Genomic DNA, 18,949 nt, shown 5'->3' on the forward strand with positions numbered 1-18,949 from the left:
GTAGCTTCTTTATATTCAATTAACGATATTGTGCGAACCTACGGCAATTAAAACTTGACTGTTCGCCACCATAATAAGTTTTTATTGAATAGCTTGTCGGAAAGATAATAATTAATTTCAGGGTCTCCCTCGTTGCTCGATCTATACGCGATTTACTTCGGCGGACTATTTTTCAATCAAATCTTAATTGTTTATAGAATTTCTTTATGAGAAAAGTATATTAAAGCCATCCATATATATATGCGTTTAGAGATTTACGTCTATTGCTATAACGACATTATTGCATGAACGAAACTGTTATTTTTGTACGTATTATAAAATCTTTATTCCGATAATTATCTGGGTGCAACGATAATACCGTGTTGTAACAAAATGCGATAACGCGCGTAACGTGGCTCGAATTATCGGAGACAAGGAAACTTGCAGCCCGGCCGTATTATTATCTTACACAGAGCCCGCTTGTCATAACAGACCGGGATTGATTTAATTATGGCGGGTGATTAAAACTGCATTTTCACAGGAAAGTTATCAATAACGCGCGATGCGGCAATCGGGGAGCCATAAAACAGGTGTATGATAACATTACCGGTGCCAGGTGATGTATATGTGTATGCGTGCACGCGTGTGTGAGTACGCGTGCAAATTAAATAAATTCAGTGTGCAAGGGAGAATGTTACGAGAGCAAACACCGAGCGGAAAAAGCCGAGAAACATTACCGAGGGGGCGGCAACGAAACGAGGCACTAAATCACTCGCGCGCAAGCACGTGGCAATTTCAGACGGCGAAAATGACCAAGATGGAGTTCCGCACTCGATTCTCGGGCTCCATTTCGAATTGTGTGCTCTCGCACGCCGGAATTCGGTTAGCGGTAATGTAATCTGCCCGGAGAGGAGATACGTGGCGGAAACAGCGCGAATGCGGTCGTATCGCGCGACCGATACGTTAGAACAAATCCGGACCTCCGGCGCAACGTTCCGGTGTTTCAATTAATATTAATTAATTACACGCGCACCAGCTCGCGTCGGGCGTAATCGGGCGAAAGCTTGCACCGGAGTCAGGCTCTTGTTTGAAAATGTTCGGGTAAATATTTATCAGGGACCGCGATTATTTCTTGAAAAGCCCGTTTTCCGCTCGACCTGCAAAATTGGAAAATAATTAATAATCGCCCCGGCTACCGGAGCCAAAATAATAGCAAGGAGGTTCTTGTCGGAAGAAAAAAAAATTGCCGGCTTTTTTCTTTCGCGTTGAATCGGTCCATGTGATAAACCCGACCCGGATTCGCGGTGCAATTTAGCGCGTTTCAAGGCACTAAGTAACTACATCGGCGTGTCGGGGCACAATTGATCGGCGGAGGGACCCGGGGCTCGAGAGATCAGTTCCGCGCGACAAGCCCGAACTCGATATTCCGCCTCGAAGAAGTGACGCCCGGCGACAGGACCGAGTGACACGATACACGCGACGGGCGGAAGTTAGCGATGTGGCAGAGAGGGCCACTTCCGACACGACCGTCGCTTGGTTCTCGACGTTGAAATTCCGCGGCATGTCCGAAGAAAAGTTTCGATTGCTAACGTAGTCTCATATTTCATTTTCCGCGGCGCATCTCCGTACAGAGAAAAACTTGATTCGACGGGAAATTGAATTTTTTTTCCAGGGTGATCTAATAAAACCTCGGGTCCTCGGGGAAAACGAGAGCCTAACAATTTAATTACAAACGCCGATGTTTAACATTCAATAATTGTTGAACTTTACGCAATATCGCCCGACGTTTTTCTTGATATTTCACAATTGAAAAGCAAGCCGCTGACAATTTATTTATCGAATGTAAATTTTAAAAGTGAACGATTTAATTATTTATTAAATTAAAATATTTTATTTTACTCTTATAAAGTATTTCCCGGCGAGAAACAGACGTTTAAGTTCTAACCGAAATATCTGAAGCTGCAATTATTGAATACAGTACACGAAGTTGATTTAATACAGAGTTAAGACAATTGGAAATTTAAAATAAATAGTCAATCTGCCTTTTGAAAAGCAACTTTAGACACAAAGTGCTATTGCGAGCAGAATAAATAGTACGGTTATCGCAAGATAAAGTGTTTCTTTGTAATACTATCAGCGAGAAATCGCTTTACTACGTGACTTCGTGGCTTTCGTGTGTCTTCGCGAACACAATTAGCGAGCTCGATGCGCTAATTGATGGTAAAACTCGTGCATCCTTATTTCGTCTCAACGTTTGATCTCGACGTGACTGTGAATTACAGATACTTCCATTAATTCATTCGGTTCTCGCTTGACATGTAAAATGAAAAACTGTTCTATCGATCCTATGTAGATTTCAAAGGCGCTATAAAAAAAGAAGAAAAAAAAATTTAGCTCGATCGATGCCCGAATAATACCTAAAATTAATATTTGACGTTATTTGCGAACCCGCCAGATTTTTCCCAGTCCATTAATTATTTCCGTCGATTGTGAAGGAACGGTTAATCTTGTAAGCCGTTTTCTAACCGAGTGACGCTTTTCGCAACATTCTCCAACTTCCTTTGACACTTTCGATGCGTTCTCGCGACGTAAGTGAGCACGAATATCGAGTCATTAAATACTTTATAATGCAAGCGTGGACTGTCTATCTGTTATCCCCGGGGATGAAACGCAGTTTTCATTCCCGCCGTAAGTTCTAAAGTAATGGAAACTTTAATGGAATTCAGCACACCGCCTTCGCCGTCCCGATAAAGTGACAAACGTCCGCTAAGGTTCGTCAGGATCGACGGGCTGCACAAAAATAATTGAAAATCACTGTCGCGTAATGGGAATAAAAAAAAATTTGAAAACATCTTTTCTGCAGTAATAATATTAAAAAAAAAAGGAAAAAGAAAACTTGCCTCGATGATATTTTGTTTTAAATTATTCCGGTTATAATTTCACGATTTCGATATGAAGAATTTAGAGGGATATCAATGACGGGTCGTATTCCGTTTGAAAAAGAGAGACCGCGGCAGACTCGATTTTCGTCTCTCAAATCGGCTCTAAAAAACATGTTACATTTCAGAAAATTCTTCCCTACGCCCCGGTTATATCCGACAATATTTTTTGTCGCTCTCTGTTGTACGATTTCAATAATCCCCTTAGGAGAAACGTGAAAAGATACTCACCTCGCGTCGTGGATCCTAACGCGTCTTCCATCATCGCAGGTTTACCTCTTCCCTTCGGTCTCTCTTTCTCTCTCGCGCGTCTCAGATTTTCCTCGGTAACATTCCACGATTATCGGGCAGCGAGTCGGGCTTTTTACAACGCGCGGCGAGCTTTTTCAAGTACGACGGCGAATGGCATAGCGAGCCTTGAGCTTACAGGCGCAAAACGGCGCGCGAAGATCGTCGTCTTTATCTCTCGAGCATTCGAGCTTCCTGTAACAAGAACTTGTGCAACGATCGCGACGATGTAACGGCATTTAAGCGCCGAGTTGCAGGCCGAACTTTCGCGCGAGTTTGTCGCTTCGCTCGTACTCGATGATTATCCGGATTCAACGGAACGGTCCCTTTATCTCGATACACGCCGAGCCAAGCGATTAAAGTGCCAAAAAAAGAAAGCCTCCACCTCCGAGGCGGGCTCCTCGAGATTAAACGCGTTATCTTCCCACTTATTCTTCTTCCGGTGTTTCTTTTACCCGCAAATCTCGCGGGAACGGTCGATACGCTGCTCCGAGAACAAACCTCGTTTCTCTATCCCGCGAGTATTGTTATTACAAATTTTACAAACGCGCCGGAAAGCGCCGTCGAGCACCTCGGGATGCCGCGCACAGCGCGAGAGTTCCGCACGTGTGTGATTCGAGCAAAGATGATATTGCCTCGCCCTCAAGCGCCTCCGTAGTTACCAGCAATTTTCAGGATCTTGCATTTTCCATCCGTGTGTATATGTGCGTGCAGGGTTTTTTTTTCTGGAATTAAATAAAGCCACGTGTGGAAGTTTTAATTCGAGCGACACCACCTCTCTGGGATCGTTCCATCTTTTTTCAACAGCTCCTCTGCCCTCCTTTTTATATTTTTGCACGCGGCTCTCGAATCCTTTTTGGAAGTCACGTTGTTCGCGATCATATCTTGAGATATTAATCAGGTTTGCATTAACCGAAATGAAAGGGTGGGCCGCTCTCGTTGCTGCTTATTATCCCAGAATCCGACCTCTCATCTCTAATTTTTCTCCAGCTTCCTTTTATTATCCCGTTATTTTTACTCTGTTTTCCCGGGCGGTATTGTTGCGCTATTTGAAACTCGCGTGCAATTCGATACAGCTACTCGACTCCACTCCGGCGTTCCCTTTGGTCCGATTTTGAATTTAATCGACGCGAGATCGATCCCGATTATCGGCGCTCTTCCCCGCGAAGGGTTCTCGATGCCCGGCTCTTAATGCTCGCAACACGCGTTCCCTTAACGTCCCTAATACGCGCGGTCACGGATGTGCGTGCCACCGTACGACGATTATCGTCTTACGCCACGCGTCTCGCTGCAGCTTGCTGTTCGGAAGATCAGTTAACCAAACTCGTCTCTCTTTTTTTTTTTTTTTTCTTATTTTTACTTTTCCAAGCTCTCGCCGGTTTCTCTCTCAATGCGAGAGTCGATCGAAATAGATACTGCAATTAATTGAAACTTCGAGGGGCTATTTTCGAATAAGCTCCCGCGTCCGGCAAAGCAATCGGACGATTGCCTCCGTCGAGGTCTCTCCCGCGTGAGAATTCACTCCCGGAAGTCGCTCGTTGCAACTCTCTCGAGTATTCGTCGCGCACTTAGTCTCGAGAAAAGCACGCCGATTAAGAAGAGTATGCCGAATGAATCTCACTCAGCGCGATCGATAATCGTGCCCTTTTGAAATAAATAAAAAGAGGAAGTTGTCGGAGGTCGAAGGAGCTGCTCCGTCTTTAGATTCGGGATGACGGGGTAAACGGTTTTCGCGGAGCGTTCGTGTCAAGGGTTCGTCGACCGGTTCAATCGACCGGCCTCACGGTGCAGAACGCGATACACGTCACACGAATGCCGCGCGCCGACTGAGGTTGACTGACGGTGCCCGCGCGCGCGGCATCCGTGTTCCACGCCGATTTCCGTCGTCACGTGACGAGCGGCGGGTGCTCCGTCGGCGTCGCGACGCTCCGCGCCGCGCACAAGACGACCCTCTATCGCGCGCTCGCCGGCCTCGAAGAGCCGGCCCTAAGGCGATCGATATATTTATTGCCGATGTTAAGTATTGACAGGCCTTCGACGGATATCGGTAAGCCGTTAAAAGGGAGGACGAGTTCTAAGGGGTGTGTCCGCTTAAGGCGAGAAGAAACTCACGCGGACGACCCGAGACGGATCTCGGAAAAATAAAGCTCTGCCCGCGCCCAACCCTTAACGGGAAAGATCTGCGAAAGATAAAAAATTCTTTTCATTAATATATCTGCGTTCGATTTTCGTACGAGTGATGACTCAATAGAAGGGGGAAAAAAAAAATTATATGAATGTAGGCCAGAGAAAAATAATCATTGAAATTGAAAAAGAACTGTAAGTCAAGTTGGTTTTATTTCTTCCGTAACAACCGCGTTACGCGTTTCTCAATGGCGCAATTTAACCTCGGGTCTTATGAGAATCAAGTTTAAGAGCACTGAATAGAGAAGAAGTGCGATATTAAAAGAATAGTTGGAGCGGAAATGCGAGAGAGGAAAGGTAGGCGAAGTAAAGCAAAAATTATTCCGAAGAAATTATTATTTTAAGAGTTTCGTAAGTTTAATCACGTGAATTAAAACTGTCTATAAATCTGCCTATAAAAAGGGAGGGGAATAAATCACAGATTTAATCTCGAGCATAAACTACATCCTATCAGTTTATTCGGGTTAAAATGATCTAGTTCGTACACCTTCCAGTAATAATAATGAAATAATATAAAAATTCCTATTTAAAAGTATCGGCGCTATATATAAATATAAATTTGCATTTGCGTCTGAAAGTAACAGGCGGATTAGAATCCGGCTGAAGATGAATGTGTAGGATCAGCATTGCTGTTTCACATCCAGCGGAATTGGTTGATTGAGGCGGCAGTCGGCGGCGGATAATCGAAGTCCGGCTGGCAAATAACGGAAGCCTATCAATCGACCTCGATATAATGCCCAGTACATTCCTATTAAACGACAGCGACGAGCAACGTCGTGCCACAAAGTGGATCACAAAGACGCCACGGATATGCCGAATTAAACCGGAGTAAAAGTCAGACAGTTGACTCGGGTTACGTTTTAATTAAAAAGAGCGACGGGTAAATGCGGGTATACGGCGGCTGATGTACAGAGAGCTTCGTTAACTCTTTGTTAGGAGGTCCATTTTGCCACGGATTTCAATGTATTGAAACGACCTCGCTTTCGGCCTGATCCCGCTAAGACAGATCATATACAATAGAACCGTGAGCCGAGGAACTTCTTAAAAAAAAAAAAAAGTTGAATGCAGCACGATTATCTAGCGCCGTTCTCACCGGCTAGTAGCAAAACGCCGGATCTCTCTCAAAATTTTAAATTTTACTCAAATATTTCACTGCATTAATAAACGTAATCGTGACCCGAAATATCGATGCTTTAATTCTCGTGTATATTGATATAATTATAAATCAATTTGAATATTCTTCTCGACTGCATATTAATATTTATTTAGTTTTATCATTAATTAATATTTATAATAGCAAACATTTAAAATTATATAAATTATAAAGATTTATATAAATGTCGGCCGATATTAAATATTGCAACGAAATTGATTTAATTTTTTAACGTAGCGAGGGATGATTTTTTTTATTCAAATCCGTGACGAGCAGAAACTTAGCTCGGGACCAGTTTCTTTTTTTATTTATTTCAGTAAAAGTGAAAATTACTTATGAGCGTAGTAAATAAAATTAATATTTTGAATCGTAAGATAAGTTTTTATACGTACAGGTAAGAAATTAAAAATAGAATTTGCCGTGCCTTATTTAAGCTTTTCATTATTGCAAGAACTATTAAAGACTCCCCCTCCGAAGAGGAAAAAAAAATACGTCAACCTTACGATATCGACGTAAGACTGTCCGGCGAAGAGTCGTCGACGTTACGTAGTTTACTTACGTCAACACGCAGGTCATCAGAGTTTCTAAATCCGGAAATACGCGTATACACGAGCCGCGTAATAGGATAATATCTGGACTTATAACATAACGGTAATTACCGCAAAACAGACTTCTACTTTTATAAACTTTTGCGCGAGTCCGACTAAGTTCCGCGCCTTTCGTTCTTCTCGCTCGAGCTGCTTTTTCTTGCCGGGATTCACATCGGGTGCAACTTGAAACAGAAAAAGAAAAAAAACACAAAATTATCGGGAGGGCAAGGGGCAAGAATTGCCTGAGGCGAACTTCTGTTGATGTCCAACAAAAGTTATGGAATCAGTCCAAGTGCGGAGAATGAAACGCGCACGAGTTCCATAGAAAATTCAGTTTGATCGGACGAGACAGGTCTGTAATCGGAATCTCGACGCCGCGGATTTCGTAATGAGCTTGGCGCCGTACAATGCGGAATTGATTAAGTCCGGTTTTCATTCCGCAGAGAAACCTCGGTAATCTCGTCGGGATGATAGTAGAACACATTTTGGCGTGATCGCAGTCGTGATGAACCGGCCGTAATCCGCGCACAATATATATATATAGTATCTATTAATTATTCCCGTCAATGATTTTATGCACGATTGCGCTGACGTTTTTATGCGGAAATTAAGCTTCGTAATGAATTAATATATTAACAACGTTACTTAACGAACTCTTTGAACTTGGCCGTTTTCTATGCGGCAAAAAAAAAAAACACGTCTGGTTTGTTCTATATTAATAAAATCGGTGAGTGACGCATGAATTAAAAAGCTAATTCATGCGTTATTCACCAATTTTTTAAGATAGGATAAATAATAGGAGAAATAATGTAACGTAAATTTTTAATAAAGCAATGCAACAAAAATTTTCCGTCCCACTTAAACAGACTGCGGACTGTCGGTTGTACATACTTTTAATATTTTCTTTAAATACAACCGGTGTGGTTAAAAATTTTTTATGCATTCTACATCATTAAATAAAGAATTTATAAAAAAAAGCATGCGACTTGCCAATCTGCATGAGCTTCAGCGGAGTTGTTGAGTTCTGTCGGTGACTGTAACATAAAAATCATAAGTCAAGTATTTGCACACTACACGTGATTCAAACATCTATTGCGTGAGGATCCCGTTTTAATGCCGGATGCCAGAACACACAGCTTCTGTGATCACCCGGCTACGATCTCACCTCAATTTCCTAGCGGACATTTCCTAATGAGTTTTCAGAATCCGGCGGGGCTTGGTTAACTAGCTGAGTTAGCTAGGTATAGTTTTGCATTTGTATTAATCGTCCGCGAGTAGCACACGCATAATATTGCTTTTTACACTTTGACTTGACAGACGTAACAAACTTTTAAATGCAGTAAACAGGTAGCGCAAATATTCACGCCCATTATACATATATGTATACATACATATACATATGTAAATTTTTTTTTCTTTGTGATTCGGAATAAAATTTAAAAGCTTTCAGTTGTCGCTCGTTTGGACTATTTTCAATTTGTACTTTGCAATTTTTCTTTGAACTAAATTAAATTAAATAATCACGTATAAAAATTGAAGTTATATTTTATCAGTATAAGGGATGTAATCTTGGCGATAAACGGGCGAAATATTTATTTCTTGACATTTTGCATATGTTAAACAGATCTAGGTTTTTATTTTTAATCTTCCTTGAAAGAAAAAGAAAAAAAAAAGGGAAAAGGGGAAATTGATCTAATGACTACGATCTTACGTTGCGTTCTTCATTTTCAATTATTATAGGTTTACCGTGTTGCGTTGTGGATAATGATGATTAATGCTTGCCCGTGCGAAGTCCATTAGGATCGAGTTAGGGAAATGATGTAACGTACTCTGTTCTCGACATCTCCCGTTACTCTCAATATTCCGCGACGAATAATTCAGAATTTTTGGAATTAATCCTAAAGCGATGCGCACAAAGCGTGACTTGCGTCGCGAATACCTAACGCTTATGCGGTAAAATCAAGAAAGTCTTATACGTCGCGAAAAACACATTGCAAATACTTATAAGATATTCCATTTTACATGTGTAATTAATATTTCGCGATTCTGCATTTTTAATTTAAACGACGTTAATGTCGAACGCGCTAATATCGTTTATTTCAATATAACATGGTAATTAATAAATAAGATCAAATAAGTAATAATACGTAATAATTATAATAATTATAATAATACATTTTTTAACTTTTTATTCTTTACCTTTAATCGGAATTAGAGCTCTTTTCTGAATTATTTAAAAGGATATTTGGGCTTTAAAAAGATATTTAAAAGGATATTAAAAGATAATTATTTGATTAAAAATTCTGATAAGCCTACATCTCAGCAATTTATTTTAAGTAATTATCTCTTTACAAAATGTACATTCGCGCAAATATTCGTCCACCATATTACGGCGCAGCTGGATTACATTTTCGTATGCAAAAGAGGAAATCTTTTTTTTTTTCTTTTTTTTCCCTCGTTTCGCGAATCTCGCCGTATGCTTACGCACGATTGCGAGAAACACGCAATCTAATCCGTAATTTCCTTTTGTTCCACTTTCGCACGCATTTGAACCGCTTTGTATCTCTGAAAAGGGCGAGACTCGCGAGCACACTGTGGCTTCAGATTCGTGGCCTGAAATTAATTCCAACGTGCGTGAAAGTTTCACTTTGAACTCACTTTAAACAATCTGTAATTCGTGTCAGAATTTGAAACCGACTTTGACTTCGCGTATTAAAAAGTAATGCAAAAAATCAGACTTCGTTTTACGTATCCTATCTTAAAAAATTAGTGAGTGACGCATGAATTAGCTTTTCGTCGACTATACATTATTCAATTACAATGTAATCATCATATAGAAATTATTATAATTAATTAATGTCCCCAATTATAATGACGCGCACGAATTGGGACCTTTCGAAAAACAGCGCACGCGAAGCGTGCGTATGGTTTGTTCTAGTAAAATATTAAATTACACATGTATCAAAATATATTTGGACATTATAAATGAAATTTTATTTTGAAATTTGATACGAGCTATTCAAAGCGTAATTTTAATAAAGTATAATAATATATGCATGTAGTATTAATTTATAAATTGATAATGCGAGTATCAATTTATAAATAGATTTAATAGTGATGAATAATAACCATATTTCTAGATAAATGTTACATAAATGTTAGAAAGTTAATTTATCAATAACATTCTAAATATTTATTAGACATATGTAGCGTGAAATCGATCTAAGCACTTTAAAATAGTATGCGCACACACGTGTTTACAATTTATAATTATTTAGATTTAGTGATACTATTATATACTGACAATCAATTTCAAAGTCAGTTTCGAGTTACAACAATATCAATCTATCAAAATTCAATTTATTCGCTGGTGACTTTTCGGCAGAGTCAACGCTTATCAAAGGCGCTAAAACGCTTTGATTGATAGCTAATAAATTATGTTCGTGCATAGCAGCTGCCAGATACTAACAGAGTTAGCAATTTTTGTGATGCTTGGCAACTTCTTACAATCTTGTTTCTTCTCGTCAACGAAAAGAAATAAAGAAAAATTTGTTTTGATTTTTTTCTCAACCTTTTTTATATCACAATACAATTTTTGATAACATTTACAATTAAAATTTAAGTTTTATTAATGTAATCACTATAAAACGATACCTTTAACCGATATTATAATTTGTTTATAATTATACATTGATACTACCTTAAATGCTATCGAATAAACATTACATTAATATTTTACGTTCTTTTAAAAAATATATAACTTTTTATGTCTCATGGTGCTGCGAGATCGACTTTTGTATTTTACTGTTCGGTGACAAAACGCTATTGAGTTTTTGACACGATTCCATAATTAAAGACGCATCACCGCCACCAGATATAGCACATTTGCTTATCTTCTTCGTTATCGGAGATTTATTTGCACAATTCTTCGTTTCTGGTTTAGTTTGACAAAATTTTTCCACAATGTTGAAAACTGACTCCTTATCTACACTCTCCGAAGGCACGTTTTCTACTGTTGACAACTGACACGACGAGAAAGTTGCATTTTCCAATGTGAAAGATTTAGTTATCTTTTCTAAAGCAGCTGAAATAATTTTCGATATAATTGCAGTTCTTGTCAGATTTTTTTTTTATTAAAGTATACAAGTATATTACCTGTTAAATCCATGGTCTCTTCGGCATCAAAATCAACATAAAGACTGAAACTATCTCTGCTAAAAAGATGTTGTCTAATTCTAGACAGATTCTTAGGCGACGTTTTATTCTTAACGACTGACTTTGCTACATTTTTATTCTTGTGTGGCGTAGTATACATAATTGAATGTTCACTACGCAATGCACGACCGTTTTCAATGTAAGGTAACAAACATGATAAATCTGAGGGTTTCTGTACTGTGCTGTTTGCTGGTTCAATAGACACCTGCGACTTGTGCGTTTTTACTATAAAAATTAGACATTATTTCGAAGAAATATGAGATGCATAAAAAAGAAATATAAAATTGTGCAAACCTGTATAAGGTGTTCTGATATAAGATAAATTATTTTCGTCACGCGGCAAACCGTAAATTGTAGGTGGAAAATTCAGGGTGTTTGACACGCTACCTGTAATATACATTCACATAATTTAATTAGCTTAATTTTTTTGACAATGCGTTACATGCATAGCAATATAATCATAAAAGCTCATTTTAAAAAACATATTGCTTATCACTGAACATGATTTATACATACCATGAGTGGAATCTCCTTGGCCCCTCGCAGATTTTTCATGTGTTGTATTATTCATAATTATAGCTAAGGCGGGTTGCAATCTTTGAACGACATTCAATATTAATTCACACCGTTTTATCACCCGCAATTGTTGAGGCTCCGTTGCATTTTCCACTAGAAGAGTCTTGGCAGCTGCGTCGGCTTCAAATATAGCTATAAACAAAATACGTACAATATATCTACCGGAAAAACATATTTTTTAATCACGGCATCGTAATTACCTGCTTTTAATTCTCTCGTCATCATTATCATTTGACGATCGATGTTGTCAGTACCAATGTCGTCTACGACTGCCGTGACTTGACTTGATAAAGCCGAGGCACGCTGAACGATACCTTGCACTTGAAGTTGTGTTACTGGATCCCTGTTATCCAAACAATTTGAGATTACCGTTATACGTTCTTGAAGATCGTCCATAACTACCTAAATACAAAAAACATATTAAAATATGTTTGTATAATTTATATAATTATTTATAATACGTTGTCTGCGTACTTCACAAAAAGCTGCCGAATTTATAATAAGATTTACGGCATTCTGAAACTTATTCATTTCTAATCGCCATTGAGCAGTTAATAACTTGACACTGGAACGCATTTCTTTATTATCTGGATGTAAGTAAAAGGATATTATAGCAGAAATTAATTCAGTCTCTAATGATTCGAATCCTGCGAGACAATTACGAACTTTGTTATTTCCTGAAATACAGCATATTATTAGATATTTTTATAATATTAAAAAAAAAAAAATTTTATAAAAAAAAATTATTATGATAAAGAACAACTAACGATTCTTATCATTGCAACAAGCAATCGCGTACATTCCAATTTGCGTAATTTGATCAAAGAGTTGATCAAAGTCTTCTATAAGATCGTTTAAATCACTCTTTGCTCTTCTTTTCGCACTTAGCGAATTTCCGCACGTCATAACTAGCTTCTTCAAAGCCGTGTAACGATTGCTGAATACTTCCATTGCGAGTGTTAATACTGCTATATTAACTTTACGTTCTAAACGATACAGAGCATCAGTTAACGTATGCGTAAATAAATTGTTTAACGCTCGATCTGGAGTTTCCGATAGTAATTGTTGTTTTAATTTCTCATATTCCAACACTATGGATTGGCATGAACCAGTTATGGCTTTAAAATTATACGGCTGACAGACTTGAGTAATTGCCATAGCATAAGAGAACACGTCCTCCAATCTCAACCATAACTCGGTACATTCTGATATTTGCTCCTGATGCGTCTTGCTTGGTATTTCTATTATAATATCCAATGCTAAATCCATTCTGCAAACGTACCATTAAAATTATTAATATAAATAAATTGGGTAAGAAATATTAATTTTCTTACCTATAGACAAAATGATTTTCCCTCTCGCACATTTCTTGTTCCAGAGAGTTTGAACCGTTCAATAAGTCCAAAATCATTTCGCAACACGTACATATTCTTTCACAAATATACTTCTTACATGTCTGCACATATTTTTATATAAGAGAAAAAGCATAAATTATAGAGTAAAATAATATAAAATGTGTAATTTCTTACATAAATTGGTGCATTTAACTGATGCTGCTCCTGAGCTAGTTGTACCAGCATCTCAAATGATGTGCACAGTTGAGAGGTGTATAAAGCTAGATTTTGTGACAAAAATGCAGACACCAAACTTTTCCTATAATTTTGTAATGGTTCGAGTATCTCCAATATTGAAGTGCCTAGTTCCTTCAAAAATATGAATAGAATTAATGTTTACCTTAAAAGATTCATATTTTTTTCAAGCTTATTTTATTATTACCTTTATATTTTGAAGATCCTCAATTTGGTTTGCTGTGCTCATTTCCTTCACATAATCTAAACAATCTTGAAGTCTTTGTTTCAATGGCAAGCATTCTAAATCTTCCAATGCTTGCAAAGCTAATACAAAATTATCAAGTAATTCCTTGTTACATTTAGTAACATTGTTATCAAGATTATCACATTTAATGTCATTAATCTAAAAAAAACAACAAAAATTAACATATATTTAATGAAATAAAAGTAGATATAAAATATCAAGTGCCAAGATTTTGCCACTTACAACCTCATCAATATGTTTTAATATAGAAACATATTTTGCATTTGTTGCTGTCTCAGCACTTGCCTCTTCAGAGTCATTATTATAGTCGATTTCTAATAAGCTGTTAAATTTTATTCTCAAAAAATGCAATTGTTTATGAAGTAATGACTTTGCAGCCAAAATATCTGACAAATTAACCGAAGTAGTAGTCAGTGGATATATCATGTTTACCTGAAAAGGAAAAAAAAAAGCAATTTTAACGTCGTTTTCAACACGAGTTAATTGTATTTTCTATAAATTGTTATGCTTATTTATTTTTTATTATTCCAAGTCTGTAATTTTTTATAGGCAGTTTTATTGAACATGTCATTTACTAATCAAAGTAAAAATAATAAACGTAATTACTTGTTGCCGCAAAAGCTCCAGCAGGTATCCCGATTTCTTCGTCTTCAGCTCCATTGTTAGATTTAATTTCGTTATTCTTACAACTCATCGAAACTTCAAAATCCATGCAATGTAAATAAGGTAAACTTAGTAACTAACCAAACACATGGCAACCAACATTTGGTGCTAATATCACGAGATTCATGAGAGGCAGTCTGTTCCAGTCTGCTCCAGTTCGTTCCTTGTGTTGCATTATGTTGTATGCTTTTTGCAGCAAAAATAAAACGAAGTAGTTGAATTACACGTAATTAAACATTGGAAGGAACAAAGAAAGAACTGAGGAGAAGGATCAAAAGGTTAGCTATAAAAAAATTAATCTACGAGCTTGTTAATTATTTAACGTCCAACCTGATCTCATTTTCTTAACCTAACTTTAATGTCAAGACGCGCGAAAACATTGCGTTAATGTGGATTTCAACGGATGTTTATTGTTTTTTTTTTTTTTTTTTTAATATATATACGAACAAATATTTTAAAATAAACCTCCACAGGTTCTGCTTCGAATTTGTTTCCTTTCGAAATGTTCACAAGAAACAAAAGAAGTGAAATGGAGATAGACGTGATGTTGGACGAGCCGCTTACCAGCGACTCTTGCACGAAGATTGTGATGGAGCTCATAAAATACGTTTTGTATCAGAAGCAGCAAATACCGTTTGCGTATGAAGCGTTAGTTCAATTCCAAACGAATGTGAAAACAACAGACAGAAATGCAGTTTCCTTTAAAGCCTTATCAAGTACACTTAAGAGTGTTTCAGAACATTTGTCCTCACAATTCTTTCTCAAGGGTTGCGATATAAAAGAAGTTGCTATAATACTTGGCGCTACAATACTGTCGCCGAAGCTTTACATTGAAATAGAGCTTCCTCCATATGTTCTCAATAGCAAGCAGCACAAAGAGTACCAGCATTCCTCTAGGAAACCACTTTTGAAGCTTATGAGGTAATAAAATAGGTTTAGGTAAAATGTATTTGTAAATATATATTTAAAAAGCCATATTATTATATTTATACAATATATATAATATTTTTAGATCCATGTTGGAGTGTGATGAGTTTCAACAAGCCATGAATGATCCTTTAAACATGACAAATATGTTTGTTATGTTGAGAAAGAGTGATAGTAATTTGGTATCTGATTTTTTCTTGCCTAAACCACAATATGTGCCACCTGTGCAAGCAGTGAACTCTTTCAGGATTAAGTTGTGCCAAAATGATAAAGTAGATGTGCAGTGCAACTGCAGAACACTTGTTAAAGTGTATCATGATTCATGCAAAACTTATTCAGAAAATGAAGATGATGTGCAATACACACAGTACAATAATTCCACTCAGTCATCTTATCGATGGTATCAGTCAAAGCAGATTATAAAAGGATTTAAATTTTATTCGTGACCATAACTTCATGATATGGCATTTATAGAAGAATTTAAAATTTTAGAAAATAAACTATATTATAGGATGTTAAATAGATTAATATTGCATAATCACATTATAATTACAACTGATAGGACAAGATTACACAATGATATATTTAATAACATTAATATGTTCGTATTGCTGACGTTGGGTTGATGTCGGTATGACTTGACAAATGTCTTGAGGTCATACGATAGAAATTTCCATTTATTATCAAAAAAAAAAAAAAAAAAAAAAAAAATAGCATTTTTACTCGTATCATACAAACGTGATAATTTTTGTTACACACCAGTATTTGAATTATGTAATTGAGATTTTAGTGCAAAACTGTGTAATAATTTTATTTATGAACTGAGATATTTACAGAAAGGAAACAAGAATGATGTTGCTGATTTATTATAAAAAAACTTTTGCAATTGCTATAAATATTTTATAATGTATACATAATTATAACGTTATATACTTATATCGTATTAACTTATACGTAATTGTTACTTATTAAGTTGCATTGTAAGTTATACCGAATTATCGAGGAATTTTCCAAAACCAGAATGTTTATAAAATCATATGAGATCTTATTTGTTTGGCTTGTAGTTATCCATGAATTTATATTTTTTTATCACGTACAGATAATCCCTCCCAAAGAAATGCTTTGGGAGTAGGGCAACATGTATATCAATACATGTTGCAAGACACGATATTGCATTTCATGATTTTGTGAGTAAGAGATTATTAACATCTCACATAAAAAAAAGTTAATATTTTACGATTAAGAATGAGTTCTTTAAAATTTTTAACATCGGAACAGAAGCAATTCTGGCAAGAAAATGGTTATATCAAATTGTCGAACGTGTATTCTCCGAAAGAAATAAACGAGATATCGGACACTTATGATGACTTGTTCGCAAGGAAACAACGTGAAGTTAAGAGTTTAGAGGCAAGCTGGGCCGGAAGTGATATGAAAAAATTAGCCAAAAACATAAACTATTCTGTAAGTAAAAATTATATATTATAGTCACTTTATATATTTTGTAAAAGATATCTCTTCTAAAAAATTAACTTTATTTGTAGATTAGAATTTAAAAATACCTATTCTCTTATTTTTATCTATATTTATTTCTTTAGGTAAAATCTATTCACAATCTGCAAATGCATAGCTCTGTTTTTACTCGGGCCATTATGCATCCGAATTTATTAGATGCTCTTGAAGATATCATGGATACTAAAGACATAGTATTACATCACACCAAGGCGCACATAAAGCCGCCAGAGAAAGGAGCGCCTTATCTGATGCATCAAGACTATCATTACTTTCCTCACAAGAAGGATACTATGTTGGCTGTATTTCTACATTTGGACGACACAACGCCAGAAAATGGTGGCTTAGCAGTATACCCTGGCAGTCATAAGCTTGGACCGTTGGAGGATCATGGATCATTCTCCGAGGAAAGGAATGAAGCGTTTCATTACGTAGATCCCAATAAATATCCTTTGTCCAAAGCCGAGCCCGTGCTTGCCAAAAGAGGTGAAGTAATCATCTTCTCTTATCTACTGCTGCACGGTTCGTATCTGAACTTGTCCGACAGAACTCGACGTATGTTTCTTATACAAATGAAAGCTGCCGATGACGAGCCGATGGAGGACGTTCATAATTCTCCTTGTCAAGGGCTAGTACTTCGTGGTACAAATTATAATCAAGACGGAGAGTATATCAATCGATATACACATTAATACGCGACAAGCTTAACATAAATGATTTTGCTTGTTTTATAAACCTGGTTGAGTGAATGAGGAGTGTTTTTGATTAAGTTTTATTATATATGGTTTGCTTTACTTCTTGGATTTAATAGTTTTTTTCTATCACCTTTTCTTTTTTCGAAATTTATTTTAATCTTACGATATTTTAAAGATTTTTCTCAAATTATCGGTTATTATGAAACGAGTGACATAATCAACAGAACAAAAAATATTTCTATAAAATCTTATAAATTATCGTCTAAATAAAACTCGTTTACGTTGCACTTATCTAAATATAATAAAAAAAGTTGTAATTTTTATTGTGAAAAATCGCATTTAAAGGACTACAATAAAAATAATAGTTATATATTTTATCTACTGAAATGAAAGTGTTCTACAAGTTAAATATCTCAAATCCGTTACTTAAAAAATTTTTTTAATTTGTTTTATATATTGTGCGTGATATCGCGACTGCAAGGAAAAGATTTAAGAGTAATGTAAAAAAGATACATGTAATTTTTGTTAGTTTTATTTTCAATGACATTTTTTGTGTCTTTACTTCATCTTTATTATTATCATTTGCATTTCAGCGTAACCGTCTTATTCCGCGCATAAAAGACACTTTGAACAAGGTTCAAAGTGCAAGGAAAAATGCACAGAAATGAAATCCACTTCGCAATTAGCAACATCTGCGATCGGCATTGACAAATGGAATGGCGACATCGTGATGAAAATACTTGTTGATAATGTTCTTTTTTTTTTTTAATCGTTTAAGAGAATGCCGAAAATATCTTAATGAATGGTTTGGTACAAATGAAGATTACGAAAAAAATCAAGTATATAAAGACTTTTAAATGTGAAAGATAATCGCAGTATCATTATTCAGAAAATAAGCGGATATTTGCAGACCGATTAATAAAAACGATATTTCCCCGGCATCTCGCTCGATCAGCGTGGAACGCTTCTTCAGAAGGTCCGTCTCACTCGAGCGATGCCAGTCAACGGCATCTGGGACGAAAAAGAAAAGAAAAAGCGAGGAAGAAGAATAAGAGAAGGCGCATCGAATCGCGATCGCGCCGATACGAATTTCGCGCGCGTTTCCATTCGCGCCGCGGAGGCCAGAAGTCGGAACAAGCGGAACGAGCGGAATATTCCGCGGATTTGACACAAACGAGACGAAACGCGAACATTTCGGCAAGGCGGGTAGGGGGGAAGAATAGGAAAAAGAGAAGACGAAACGGGCTCGAGGTTTCGATTTTCATCAGGAACGAGGTAACGATTTCACGAACGAAAGGACGCGCGATAACAAATGTGAACGAACGCGATCGACAGTCGGAATCGCGAAACTTGCAAAGCGGGCGCGGTGAGAGGGTGGGAGGGGAGGGGCAAGAA

General features: G+C 36.9%; 4 protein-coding genes across 7 annotated transcripts in view; 2 read left to right on the forward strand and 2 right to left on the reverse strand.

Moving 5' to 3' along the window:
* The window catches only part of LOC139105155 (adenylate cyclase type 6), a 79,021-nt gene extending 74,002 nt beyond the window's left edge, over positions 1 to 5,019 (reverse strand). For all 3 annotated transcript variants that reach the window (XR_011546136.1, XM_070661096.1, XM_070661098.1), the window contains exon 1: positions 3,150 to 5,019. The gene's annotated coding sequence lies outside the window, so the exon portion shown is untranslated. The remainder of the gene's footprint in view (positions 1 to 3,149) is intronic.
* A 4,415-nt stretch (positions 5,020 to 9,434) lies between these two features.
* Positions 9,435 to 14,606, reverse strand: Spt (Spitting Image). 2 transcript variants are annotated; one of them, XM_070661101.1, is made up of 12 exons: positions 14,367 to 14,606; positions 13,986 to 14,192; positions 13,701 to 13,898; positions 13,454 to 13,627; positions 13,259 to 13,380; positions 12,692 to 13,194; positions 12,399 to 12,601; positions 12,125 to 12,326; positions 11,865 to 12,056; positions 11,643 to 11,735; positions 11,289 to 11,573; positions 9,435 to 11,217 (listed from the first exon to the last, which is right to left on the reverse strand). In XM_070661101.1, the coding sequence occupies exons 1-12, from the start codon at positions 14,418 to 14,420 to the stop codon at positions 10,898 to 10,900; spliced, it is 2,553 nt and encodes an 850-aa protein (XP_070517202.1). In that variant the 5' UTR covers positions 14,421 to 14,606; the 3' UTR covers positions 9,435 to 10,897. The 2 variants fall into 2 exon arrangements, with proteins under 2 accessions (XP_070517202.1, XP_070517201.1); XM_070661100.1 differs by having other exon boundaries at positions 13,983 to 14,192.
* Positions 14,569 to 16,014, forward strand: LOC139105184 (MAD2L1-binding protein). The gene is made up of 3 exons (XM_070661149.1): positions 14,569 to 14,701; positions 14,897 to 15,344; positions 15,436 to 16,014. Exons 2-3 carry the CDS (start codon positions 14,926 to 14,928, stop codon positions 15,794 to 15,796), a joined length of 780 nt encoding a protein of 259 aa, XP_070517250.1. The 5' UTR covers positions 14,569 to 14,701; positions 14,897 to 14,925; the 3' UTR covers positions 15,797 to 16,014.
* A 452-nt stretch (positions 16,015 to 16,466) lies between these two features.
* LOC139105183 (probable alpha-ketoglutarate-dependent hypophosphite dioxygenase) lies at positions 16,467 to 17,653 on the forward strand. Its single transcript, XM_070661147.1, has 2 exons — positions 16,467 to 16,811; positions 16,946 to 17,653. The coding sequence occupies exons 1-2, from the start codon at positions 16,596 to 16,598 to the stop codon at positions 17,549 to 17,551; spliced, it is 822 nt and encodes a 273-aa protein (XP_070517248.1). The 5' UTR covers positions 16,467 to 16,595; the 3' UTR covers positions 17,552 to 17,653.
* The last annotated feature ends 1,296 nt before the right edge of the window (positions 17,654 to 18,949 follow it).

The sequence above is a fragment of the Cardiocondyla obscurior genome, linkage group LG08 (assembly GCF_019399895.1).
Source record: "Cardiocondyla obscurior isolate alpha-2009 linkage group LG08, Cobs3.1, whole genome shotgun sequence".
NCBI lineage: Eukaryota > Metazoa > Arthropoda > Insecta > Hymenoptera > Formicidae > Cardiocondyla > Cardiocondyla obscurior.

Excerpts from the sequence above, each read along its gene's own strand:
- Spt (XM_070661100.1), bottom strand. The coding sequence starts at position 14,420 with ATGGAGCTGAAGACGAAGAAATCGGGATACCTGCTGGAGCTTTTGCGG. Across the intron at positions 14,193-14,366 it reads TGGAGCTTTTGCGGCAACAA|GTAAACATGATATATCCACT; the intron begins GTAATTACGTTT and ends TTTCCTTTTCAG. Across the intron at positions 13,195-13,258 it reads GAAAATCATTTTGTCTATAG|AATGGATTTAGCATTGGATA; the intron begins GTAAGAAAATTA and ends GTACGTTTGCAG.
- LOC139105184 (XM_070661149.1), top strand. The coding sequence starts at position 14,926 with ATGTTCACAAGAAACAAAAGAAGTGAAATGGAGATAGACGTGATGTTG. Across the intron at positions 15,345-15,435 it reads CCACTTTTGAAGCTTATGAG|ATCCATGTTGGAGTGTGATG; the intron begins GTAATAAAATAG and ends TAATATTTTTAG.
- LOC139105183 (XM_070661147.1), top strand. The coding sequence starts at position 16,596 with ATGAGTTCTTTAAAATTTTTAACATCGGAACAGAAGCAATTCTGGCAA. Across the intron at positions 16,812-16,945 it reads CCAAAAACATAAACTATTCT|GTAAAATCTATTCACAATCT; the intron begins GTAAGTAAAAAT and ends TTATTTCTTTAG.